The sequence below is a fragment of the Xenopus laevis genome, chromosome 9_10S, assembly GCF_017654675.1.
Source record: "Xenopus laevis strain J_2021 chromosome 9_10S, Xenopus_laevis_v10.1, whole genome shotgun sequence".
Taxonomy (NCBI): domain Eukaryota; kingdom Metazoa; phylum Chordata; class Amphibia; order Anura; family Pipidae; genus Xenopus; species Xenopus laevis.
The window spans coordinates 24,789,681-24,802,274 of NC_054388.1; the positions used below are offsets into that span (position 1 = coordinate 24,789,681).

General features: G+C 38.7%; 1 protein-coding gene across 5 annotated transcripts in view; it reads left to right on the forward strand.

Annotated features, from left to right (window-relative positions):
* usp36.S (ubiquitin specific peptidase 36 S homeolog) overlaps nt 1-12,594 on the forward strand; it is a 146,655-nt gene that overhangs the window by 17,172 nt on the left and 116,889 nt on the right. For all 5 annotated transcript variants that reach the window (XM_018238342.2, XM_018238345.2, XM_018238346.2 and 2 more), the window contains exon 6: nt 9,544-9,646. In XM_018238342.2, coding sequence (XP_018093831.1) covers nt 9,544-9,646 — 103 coding nt within the window. The remainder of the gene's footprint in view (nt 1-9,543; nt 9,647-12,594) is intronic.

The following is a 12,594-nucleotide window of genomic DNA, read 5'->3' on the forward strand; positions in this document are numbered from 1 at the left end:
ATTCACATCACACATCTGTTTCTCCAGCAACCCATGTGACTTGGAATGGCCATCCAGCATTTTCTTCAATGATGCTCTTTCTACAGTGTCTATTCTCAGCTGTAACTGCAGACTTTCTATTCTTTCAGCCAATAAGTCCTTGGCATCTGTCAGTTCTGTACATTGCCTTTGCAAATTTACTACATGTGGGTGCAGTGCTGCATTTGCCTGGGCTAATTCAATACATTTTTGTTCAAAATTTTGCTCTTTCTCAGCAGTCTCTTTGTGAAGGTTTGAGGCCTCAGCTAGCCTCCTTGTCAGGTCAGCGACCTCCTTCTGTAGCTCTGTCACAACTTTGTTTTTCCGCTCTGACTCCAGGGCATTATTCATAATCTCTGAAACAGGGTTCCCCTTTAGAGACTGAATTTCTCTTTCCATATCAAGAACCTTTACCGAGTGCATTTTTTAAGTGACATTCCCTCTCTTTGGGACTGGTCAAGCTAGCTTTCTTTCTCTTTAAAAGCCTTGGCCAGTTGCTCATACATCACTTTTAACTTTTCAATCCATTTTACCTGTTCAGGCTGATCACTCCTTTCAGCCTCTTTTACCACAGCTTTAGTGGGCACTTGCACTCCAGCTGCAGACTTCACCTCTTTTTCTTTGCATACCGTTGGAGCACCAACCTCCCGAGAGGCTACAGCACGGTCTCGCTTTATAGCTGGCACACTTCCCACCAAGGATTCACTCTCATGAGTTGCTAATACCTTTATCAGTGGGAGTAGGGATGCCACAATCTTTTCCCCTTGCCATCACATTGCAAGATGTAGGTTACCAGTTCAGGACACAACACTTTATCCAAAAGTACTTGGTTAAACCTAAAGTTATTTATGAGGTGCATGAAACACAGGAGTATACTTTCTGTTGGCTCCTTGTCTGGATGATTTAACCTTTGGCATAATTCTGGCAAAACTCTATCAATCCAATGAAATTCACTGGGCTGTATTTCCTGGCAACATGTGGCAGCCATGGCTAGAGTATTTCTCTGTGCTTGGATGCTGAAGAATGCCAAGTCATAGAAACATTCATCCAGTTCACCAGTTTATAATATGGCCCTGCCATGTGTATGAGACATAATCTCAAGTATAGTAAAAGCTTGTTTTGCCACATCCAGGTTTCTTACACATTGTACCTCTTCCAGTATTATGGGAACTGCATCAACTATTACTTTCAGAAAAAGCATTTAATCTCATTTGCCACTTACTTTAGAAAGCAGTCTTTTGTGGGGCACGGTATCCAACGGTTTGGCAAAATCCAAATAGATCACATCTACTGCCCCACTGTCCAGCATCTTACTTACCTCATAATAAAAAGCAATCAAATTTGTCTGACATGACCTATCCTTCATAAAGCCATGGCTGATTGCTGCATAATGCCATTCACTAGGACAAAATTTTGAATGTGATCCTTTAACAAGCCTTCAAATAATTTGCCAACCACAGATGTCAAACTTCCTGGCCTATAGTTGCCAAGCTTAGATTAATGCCTTTTTAAATACTGGAATGACATCCGCTTTTCTCCAGTCCATAGGTACCATACCAGATGAAAGTGAATCTGAGAAAATCAGAAATAGGGGCTGGTCCAAAACTGAATTAAGCTCTCTTAGAACCTGGGGCCTTGTTTACATTCATTTTTATTAACCTTTTAAATGCCACAGATCGTAGAATCTACATTCTGTGGCAAAGGTACTTGAAATGCCACAGAACGTAGATTCTACGTTCTGCAGCACTTCCGGGTTCTCGAGCGGAGGAGCGGCTGTTAGAGCCGCTCGCTCCGTTCCTCCTCGATCCCCTGCCCCTAGGCAATGAGCAGAGCAGGGGATCGAGTGGCCCTTGGGGCGCGATCGCCCAGGGGCCCAAAAGCAGCAGCAGGCACGTGTTACTTACGTGTCCTGCTGCTGCAGCCTGCACTGCGCCGTCGATCTCCGCCCCCACAGCACAGGGACAGGAACCACGTCGCAGATCTCTTCCAGGGGCTCTTCCTGATCGTCTGCAACAGTCTCCAGCGACTTTTTCAGGTTAGTGCAACAATTACACACACAAACACACCAACACACACTTATTACAGTAATACACACCTAGATTTACACTTACACACACTTACACATACATTTTTGGGGATTGGGGGGAGTCACTTACACTTACACACACGTGCACACACGCGCACATAACATGTAATTTACCAATTGTGCACACGCACATACATGGCATTGTGGCTTTTTTTTTTTTTCTTATCGCATCGTCTCTTTTTTTGGCTGAAAAAAATGTTTTATTGCCATTACGAATAGCGTATTCGCTAACCGTACTGTGCAATATCTTTTGTATGTTATTTTGGTGATTATATTGCAATTTTGGGTATTTTGTTGCATTTTTAGCCATTTTATTGAATTTTTAGCCATTTTATTGCATTTTCAGCTCTGCATATGTTGTGTTCACTTGTTTCTAGCCGTATAACCTGTTTGGCCCAGCTAAAATATTCAAATTGTGATTCTGACGGCCGATAACACTAGTCTGGAAAAAAAACATTGATTTTTGTGGTTTTATTGGATTTTTTTGCATTTCACTCTTTACTGCCTTATTTTGTTTTGCCTTGTAAATTTTATCTACTATATATCCATTTGGGGGTCTCTGTGCCGCCACATAGTTTGGTATATCTATGCATAATGGGCATCAAAGTGTTCAGCAGACACCTGGCGTTCATATTTAGGATGTTTTATGCTGATACGTTACGAAATGTGGGGCATATAATGGGGTAAAATTCAAGCTTTCTGACGATTTTCAGAAATTTGATAAAAACCGTTATGTTCAGCATTGCTTTGCAGTTTGGCAGTTTGCAGTAGAAACACATATATTTACCCATATTGGATTTGTCAGAATGTGTACTTTCTGAAAATATATGGTTTTCTGGGGTCTCTGTACTGTTAGGGGGGTCTAATGTCGCATAATACACACACCAGGTGCTTATATTGCAGCAGCCAGCGCATCAGCTGTGAAAATGTATATACACTATTGTCATTTGGGGGTCTCTGTGCGCCACATTATTTGGTATATCTATGTATATTTGGCATCAAAGTGTTCAGTAGACCCCTGGCATTCATATTTAGGATGTTTTATGCTGATACATTACGAAATGTGGGGCATATAATGGGGTAAAATTCAAGCTTTCTGACGATTTTCAGAAATTTGATAAAAAGGTTATGTTTAGCATTGCTTTGCAGTTTGGCAGTTTGCAGTACAAACACATATTTACCCATATTGGATTCGTCAGAATGTGTACTTTCTGAAAATATATGGTTTTCTGGGGTCTCTGTACTGTTAGGGGGGTCTAATGTCGCATAATACACACACCAGGTGCTTATATTGCAGCAGCCAGCGCGTCAGCCGTGAAAATGTATATACACTATTGTCATTTGGGGGTCTCTGTGCGCCACATTATTTGGTATATCTATGTATATTTGGCATCAAAGTGTTCAGTAGACCCCTGGCATTCATATTTAGGATGTTTTATGCTGATAAGTTACGAAATGTGGGGCATATAATGGGGTAAAATTCAAGCTTTGTGACGATTTTCAGAAATTTGATAAAAACCGTTACGTTCAGCATTGCTTTGCAGTTTTGCAGTTTGCAGTAGGAACACATATTTACCCAAATTGGATTTGTCAGAATGTGTACTTTCTGAAAATATATGGTTTTCTGGGGTCTCTGTACTGTTAGGGGGGTTTAATGTCGCATATTACACACACCAGGTGCTTATATTGCGTCAGCCGTGAAAATGTTTATACACTATTGTCATTTGGGGGTCTCTGCGCCACATAGTTTGGTATATCTATGCACATTGGGCATCAAACTGTTTAGTAGACCCCTATGTTTATATTTAGGATGCTTTATGCTGGTAATGATACATGGACAATACGATGCTGGAAAGTTGAAGCTTTGAGGCAATTTTCAGATATTTCACAAAAACCGTCAATTTTGGGAAAGCCTTGCGACTCAGTATTTTGGAGCAATAAGGCATGGGTACCCATTTTAGATTCTGTAGAATGTGTACTTTCCAAAAATGTATGGGTTTGGGGGATAAACATATATTTCTGTGTTTTTACCCCACAAAAATGCAGTCAATGTGTTGATTTCTCATTAGCTGAAGTTACCCACAGGACTATTTGTATGCGCTAACTTCATTTTGGGGCCTCTAAATGCCAGATACTTTGGTACACCTAGGAACAGTGGCCACCAAACTGTTCGGAGGAACCCTGGCAATCATATTTAGGGTGCTTTTTCTTGGTGCGTAACGATACATGGGTGATATGGTGCTGAGAAGTTGAAGCTTTGAGGCAATTTTCAGATATTTCACCAAAACCGACAATTGTGGGAAAGCCTTGCGACTCAGTAGTTTGGAGCAGAAAGGCATGGGTACCCATTTTAGATTCTGTCGAATGTGTACTTTCCAAAAATATATGGGGTTGGGGGGTAAACATATATTTCTGTGTTTTTACCCCACAAAAATGCAGTCAATGTGTTGATTTTTCATTAGCTGAAGTTACCCACAGGACAATTTGCATGTGCTAACTTCATTTTGGGGCCTCTAAATGCCATATACTTTGGTAAACCTATGCACAGTGGGCACCAAACTGTTTGGAGGACCCCTGGCAATCACAATTTGGGTGCTTTTTTGTGATATGTAATGATACATGGGCGATATGATGCTGGAAAGTTGAAGCATTGAGGCAATTTTCAGATATTTCACAAAAACCGTCAATTTTGGGAAAGCCTTGCGACTCTGTAGTTTGGAGCAATAAGGCATGGGTACCCATTTTAGATTCTGTAGAATGTGTACTTTCCAAAAATGTATGGGTTTGGGGGGGTAAACATATATTTGTGTTTTTACCCCACAAAAATGCAGTCAATGTGTTGATCTTTCATTAGCTGAAGTTACCCACAGGACTATTTGTATGCGCTAACTTCATTTTGAGGCCTCTAAATGCCAGATACTTTGGTAAACCTATGAACAATGGCCACCAAACTGTTTGGAGGAACCCTGGCAATCATATTTAGGGTGCTTTTTCTTGGTGCGTAACTATACATGGGTGATATGTTGCTGAGAAGTTGAAGCTTTGAGGCAATTTTCAGATATTTCACCAAAACCGACAATTTTGGGAAAGCCTTGCGACTCATTAGTTTGGAGCAGAAAGGCATGGGTACCCATTTTAGATTCAGTAGAATGTGTACTTTCCAAAAATATATGGGTTTGGGGGGCAAACATATATTTCTGTGTTTTTACCCCACAAAAATGCAGTCAATGTGTTGATTTTTCATTAGCTGAAGTTACCCACGGGACTGTTTGTATGCGCTAAATTCATTTTGGGGCCTCTAAATGCCAGATACTTTGGTAAACTTATGAACAATGGCCACCAAAATGTTCAGAGGAACCCTGGCAATCATATTTAGGGTGCTTTTTCTTAGTACGTAATGATACATGGGTGATATGGTGCTGGGAAGTTGAAGGTTTGAGGCAATTTTCAGATATTTCACCAAAACCGACAATTTTGGGAAAGCCTTGCGCCTCAGTAGTTTGGAGCAGAAAGGCATGGGTACCCATTTTAGATTCTGTAGAATGTGTACTTTCCAAAAATATATGGGTTTGGGGGGTAAACATATATTTCTGTGTGTTTACCCCACAAAAAATGCAGTCAATGTGTTGATTTCTCAGTAGCTGAAGTAAAGTCCTGAACAATTTGGATGAGCTAACTTCATATTGGTGTCTCTAAATGCCAGATACTTTGGTAAACCTATGCATAATGGGTATCAAACTGTTCAGTGGACCCCTGGCAATCATATTTCAGGTGCTTTTTCTTGGTACCTAATATAGTTTGGGATATGCGGAGCAGCAAAATAAAACCTGTGAAATGATTTTTCAGAATTTTGAATTTTTTTTTGAAAAACCGCTATGTTCAGACAAGCTTTTATGTTTGGTAGTTGGGAGTAGAGAGACATAGTTACCCATTTTGTAATCGGCAGAATGTGTACTTTTCAAAAATGTATGGTTTTCTGGGGTAAACCTACGGTTTCAGGATTTTTTGCCTTGGAATCTAAAGCATGCCATTTTCTGCCTTAGTGCTTTCAAAATTCGGTAATATACTGCCGGGAGTTTTTGCTGTACAGAAGTCCTAAATCTCCCTAAAACTATACATATCTGGTATTGGCACGTTCGAGAGACATAGGGCTTTCCAAATCAGTTGGATTTTCATCCGTAAAATGAAATATTTTTCTGGTATAAATTGATATACGATGAAAAATGGTAATTTTTCATATTTTTTTGGTATTTAGCACTATAAATTTTTTTGCACAGGTGGAAATACATGAAAACTCAGGCAGATTTAGAAAGCTCAGTTTCTACCGAAAAAAACAATGTATAGTTTTCCTAGGTAAACTATAGGTTTCCCCTCAGAAAATGCCCCTAAAGTGAGAGAGCACAAAATGCTTAAAAACGGCTGGCATTTCGCGTAACCAAAATGTGAAATTCTGCTGGTACTTAAAGGGTTAAAGGAGAACGCAAGTCAAAATCTATATAGTGTCCCTGATAGTAGTCCTCATAGTGCATTCCCCAATCCCTAGGTTTTTTTTTTTTTAAAGAAGTAATTTGTTATACTAAAGATATCCACTGGGTAAAGTCTCTGCCTTTTGATTGAAATGCAGCCGCGATCTTAGTAATGGACGTACTGCTGCCAGTAATAATCAATGTGCTTGCACCAAAACTTCTGGTGTGCATTATACCTAGGGTGGAAAGAAAATAAAGAGAGAGAAAATAGTTAAACTGGCCCCTAACTGTGCTTCTGCTTGCAGTCTGTGTGAACTGTGAACCTGCTGGCAGCTCTGAGAAAGAAAGGGATCGAGTGTCGTCAGGGAGACCAGTAGTATAGTATTCCATAGTATTGGCTGGTCGGCAGGCAAATGAAGCGCATGCAAATTAACTTAGGAGGCCAGGCACGGAGGAAGGAGTATTGTAATAAGATACATGAGCGGAGTGAAAGAATATGCGCTTAGGAGTCTGTTCTGTGCCAGAAGCATGGGGTGGGTGCACTAAGAGGTTTTGCTGACGTCACCCAGCTCCGTGACTTGGATTCTGCTGGCAGTTCATTTATATATGAATGAAAACACGGATACAGAATTCACTGTGCACAGTAGGTGATAAAGGAGAATGCCTTTGTTTTCAGCCAACATGTTGATTAGCCTTTCGTTGTCCTTTAAAGGAATAGTTCAGTGTGAAAATAAAAACTGGGTAAATAGATAGGTTGTGCAAAATAAAAAATGTTTCTAATATAGTTAGTTAGCCAAAAATGTAATGTATAAAGGCTGGAGTGAACAGATGTCTAATAAAACAGCCAGAATCCAACTTCCTGCTTTTCAGCTCTATAACTCTGAGTTAGTCAGCGACTTGAAGGGGGGCCACATGGTACATTTCTGTTTAGTGAGTTTGCAATTGATCCTCAGCATTCAGCTCAGATTCAAAAGCAACAGATATGACCCATGTGCCCCCCCCTCAAGTCTCTGATTGGTTACTGCCTGGTAACCAGGGTAACCAGTCAGTGTAAACCAAGAGAGCTGAAAAGCAGGAAGTAGTGTCCTGACTGACTTGTTGTACATCAAATCACTCCAGCCTTTATACATTACATTTTTGGCCAACTAACTATATTAGAAACATTTTTTATTTTTCACAGCCTATCTATTTACCCAGTTTTTATTTTTACACTGAACAATTCCTTTAATGCTTAATGAATCATATCCTGAGTCAGCCACTGACTAGAATGAGTTGAGCCAACAGTGCAGCTATGAAGTGAGCCAACTCTGACTCCTCTATTGTATATTCTGAAGAAAAGAATGGATTTAGCATATTTCTGAGGCAAATTGTAGAGGCTTTAGATGTTTGCCTTCCTTTGGATCTACTAGCAGTTAGTCCCGTTATATATAGACTTAAAAGGTTGATGGACGTGTGCCTTTTTTTTTTTTACTATGTAGAAAGACATAAGAAGGCGAAGCATTAAACTTTACACTTCAATATTAGAAAAAATAATTGCATGTTAAGCACAAAACAAAAACTGCGGTACCGTGTTAGCCAGTAGCAAAAATTAGAAATAAAAAAAAAAACAAATACAAAAAGTATTGTAGAAGTGATACCTATATTGGCTAACAATAAAAATACATTGCAAGCTTTCAGAACACCAAGGCCCCTTCGTCAGGCAAAATACAAATGAAAGCTAGAAAAGCACAGCATATATACTGTTAGATCAGTGGAAGGTATCCTTAGGCAATACATTAGGAAGTTACAGATAAATGGAGATCAATTGTAGAGATAATACAATCAATTAGGGTGGGTTGTAAATAGTCCAGGAGTCTGGATTCAGTAAGGTCACATAGTGTGACATGAAACCTGACCCTAAATTAAGGCCCTGTCTTAATGTGTTAAATAACTCCATACATTTGAATTCATAAATCTTCCTTTCCCTTTCAGTTTTAAAATTCCAGACCTGCATGTCCTGAAGACTATGATTTTGACTGCATAAGTGTTGCCCCACTGGTGTATCGCATGATTTGGTGTTGATTTTATGTCTGTGATGGTTCATCCTTGTGCACAATTTTTGTCCTGTATCACCAATGTATTTGCCTCCTGTAATCATGTATACCACATTGGATGAAGCACACTAATAGTGGTCCAGAATGGTGTATACTTTTTGTGTACTCGGAATAGCAACTTGATCTTTGCACAGGATGTATTTGCAGGTTTCACATCTGTTGCAGGGAAATGTACCTGCTTTAGCTTTATTTGTTTTAGGAAGAGCACTTCTGTCAATCATTTTCCTCAGATCAGGTGGTTGTCTATAAGACGAGAGGTAGTATAATTGTTAAAATTGGGTATCTGTGTTGATCATGGGTGGCAGGTCTCTGGCTATTTTTCTAATTATGTTCAGTTGTGGGTTGTAGGTAACTACAATAGGTACCCTGTTGTTTTCTGTCTTTTCTTTGTAATCCAAGAGTGTGTTTCTGGGTATTTGAGTTGCTCTGTGGATTTGATCATCAATAACCTGCGGATGTTATCCCTGATTAACAAAAGTTTATATTTAAAAGTTTTATATTTAGCCAATATAGATATCACTTCTACAATACTTTTTGTATTTGTTTGTTTTTTTTATTTGTTATTAAAGTAATTGGAAAAAGTATTTATTTTTGTTGAACTATTTGAAAACAACTCTGAAAAACATGTTTGAAGGTGGACAACCCCTTTAAATAAACACAATAGGATTGCTTTTATTGCAGAGATAAAAGGGAATCATTTTTAAAAATGATTTCCTTAAATGGACTCAATGGGAGATGGCCTTCCCATCACCAGGCCATAACCAAAACCAACAATAATTCTGCTATGCATTCACAATTACAACCTCTTCTGCCTCCTAAATTTAAGTAGAATACATTATTGAATTGTTTTGTTTACATTTTTCCACTTTGTAACACTCAGGAATTGCACGTCATTTTCGATTTGGGAGCCAGGAGGATGCTCATGAGTTTCTGCGCTACACTATTGATGCCATGCAGAAGGCCTGTCTTAATGGATATGCAAGGTATGTCTACATTTGTTTCTTCAGCCTTTAAGGGCACCTGACATTTTTTCTTTTGCTTTCCGTAGTATAGCCTCTACTTTATGGAAAGGCATGTATTAAATAATGTATTATAGAATGGCTGCTTGGATGTGTATAAATGGGAACACAAATCAGGAACGGTGTTTTTATTGAATAATAATAATAGAAAACGTCATTTAAAGAACCCTTTAATATACATTAATTTGTGTTCTCTGGTTTAAGGTATTTTTATTTACAACAATGTACACATTATTTAAGTTCAATGGAATGTTGTAAAGTGGAATGAAAAAATCATTTGAATAACATAGCTTATATAGCTGCTATATGTATATAGTTACATTGCAAAATAGTAAGAAAAAAAAAGACAATGATCTAAAAAAAAAAAAAGAAAAACAAAGGCAAAACAAACTCTTAATAGAAAATTAAAAAAAACAAATACAAAGTAAAACATACAGATCACAATCTCAATGTTAGCATTACAGCTATCATTATACGGAATTGTCAAGGATGCAGAAAGACATGACACACTACTTACATGAAAGCATCGAAAAACAGGTACAGCTTTAGGTGGTATAGAAAGTTATCCCATGGTGACCATATAGCAATATGAAGGTCAAGTTCATCATGATCTGAAAGGTTATGCACTGATTGTGTATATTTAACCAAAGTAATAGAAAGAGAGTGGGGCTAGCCAGTGTAATGCAATGACCCAGTATGTAGCTGCTTATATTTGAGAAATAATTTTACATTGCTTTAATGCAAATATAGGGTAAGGTAGGGATAGAAAATCTGATTCGGAAGCTATTTCCCATTATAATCCTATAATCTGAGAAGCCATTTGAAATACCTCTGTCCAAAGTGCTGAAGCAGTAGGACAATGCCACCAAGTGTGACGGTAATCACCTTTAGTGGAACAGCTCTTAAAACAAGTCAATGGAAAGTCATATATTAATTTATACCTGTTTCTTTGACATTAGGAGAAAGTTTCCAGATGGATAGCTACATTTTCCCCAAAATAGGGGAGCCCAAGTCAGTATCCCATGTATAAGATATTTTAACTGGATAGTGGCTTAGAAATACTTTTTAAATTAAAAAGAATTGTTTCAACAAGGAGAAACAGGACTATTTCCATTAGTATGAGTTGCAGCCAAATAATCACAATAATACAGTTTTACATAATGGAAGAATGGCATTTTAACCCTTTAAGTGCAACAGAATGTAGAATCTATGTTCTGTGGATAAAAGTACCACCAAAAGTAGTGGCCACCAAAAGTAGTGCCACAGATCGTAGATTCTACGCTCTGCAACACTTCCGCGTTCCGATGCGCTGCGGTTGCACTTAGAACCGCAAGCGCACATTGGATCCTCACAGAACCCCCTAGGCAACAAGCATAACCGGTCCTCTGGCTGCCCCAATAAATCTAGCCCCTCTGACGCCACCCCCTTTACTCCTGCTATGCACTTGTGTATGTTGGAGCCCTCCTGCTGCCTTCCTGCGGTTCTCCTGCTGGTTTGGTTGCCTGGATTGCCTGCCTTGGATTGACTGAGCTGAACTACAACACCCGTACACTGTTTATTTTACATATTTCTTTCTAAACTTTCTATAAAAAAAAAATGTTTTCTGTCTTTCTCATTTAGCACACTTTTGTACACTCAGACACTTACAGGCACACACACTTACACTCACGCTTATACACTTTTTCTTTCCCCTATACTTCTTTTTTTTCTTTCTTTGATTTCTTTAGCAGTGGGTTTAAAAGTGGGTTACTGATACGTATTTGGTATCGTTGGACTTGGCAGGATCACGGCTTTTACAAACCCCATAAAAAATGCACGTAAAATTAACTTTTCTGTGGAAAAGTTTTTACATATTTCACCCAAAATACACATTAAATCTCCAGAAAACTTGCAAAATTCCACTTGCATGTCAAAGCCCAATTTACAACGAAAATGGAGGTTTTCCTTCAAAAAAACCTTGTTAAACTGTACCAAATGCTTAAAAAACGTCTGGCATTTTGCGTACCAGAAATGTGAAATTCTGCTGGCACTTACAGGGTTAAGCAACTCTTATATACTGTACATTAATCATTAATATTATATTCCCATTTGTAATAAAAGGCACTAAGTTTGTCCAGGTTCTATAACCTATAGTAACCTATAGTATAAGTTATAGGGTAGAATGTTTGATACGAAGTATAACATAAGTGGTATTAAGGTGATACCTTTATTGACTAACTAAGATGATAATCACAGCAAGCTTTCAGAACATTGCAGTTCCTTCTTGAAAGCTGATTACCAGAGAGTTACAAGGCACACTACAAAAAGACAAAATAATACATACTAGATTTCTTGATCCACCTCTTCTGGCATTTAGGCAACCTCCAAACCTAAGCGGACTTGTTATAAGAAGTTCACTTTCAGGACCCACAAACAATGGGACCCACCCATGTCGAAGGAAGAGATGTAAGACATGCCCACGCATCCTCTCCTCAGACAGAGTACCAATACCTGGCACAATAGAGGAATATTATGTACATAATAAGGGTTAAAGGGTTAAAATGACCAGGGCATACATGCGTGCAAAAAGGCACTTGAGACAAGAACAGACAAAACTGTCCCTACAGAATTTCTACTTGATCTGCTTGAATTGACCCTCATACGTAACTATTTTAGGTTTGAAAACAGATTTTACTTACAGACGTCAGGTACCGCCATGGGTAGTGCCCTGGCACCATCCTACTCGAGCTTATTTATGTTTTGGTACGAACAAGAAAACATAAAGAGGGCTGCCGATAATTTAATCCTATATTTACGCTACATTGACGACCTCTTGATTTTTTGGGGGGGGAAACACCACCTCACTAAATACATTTTTTGACATGCTCAACAAACTGGACACACCTATAAGATTAACCCTGAATTTCAGTGAC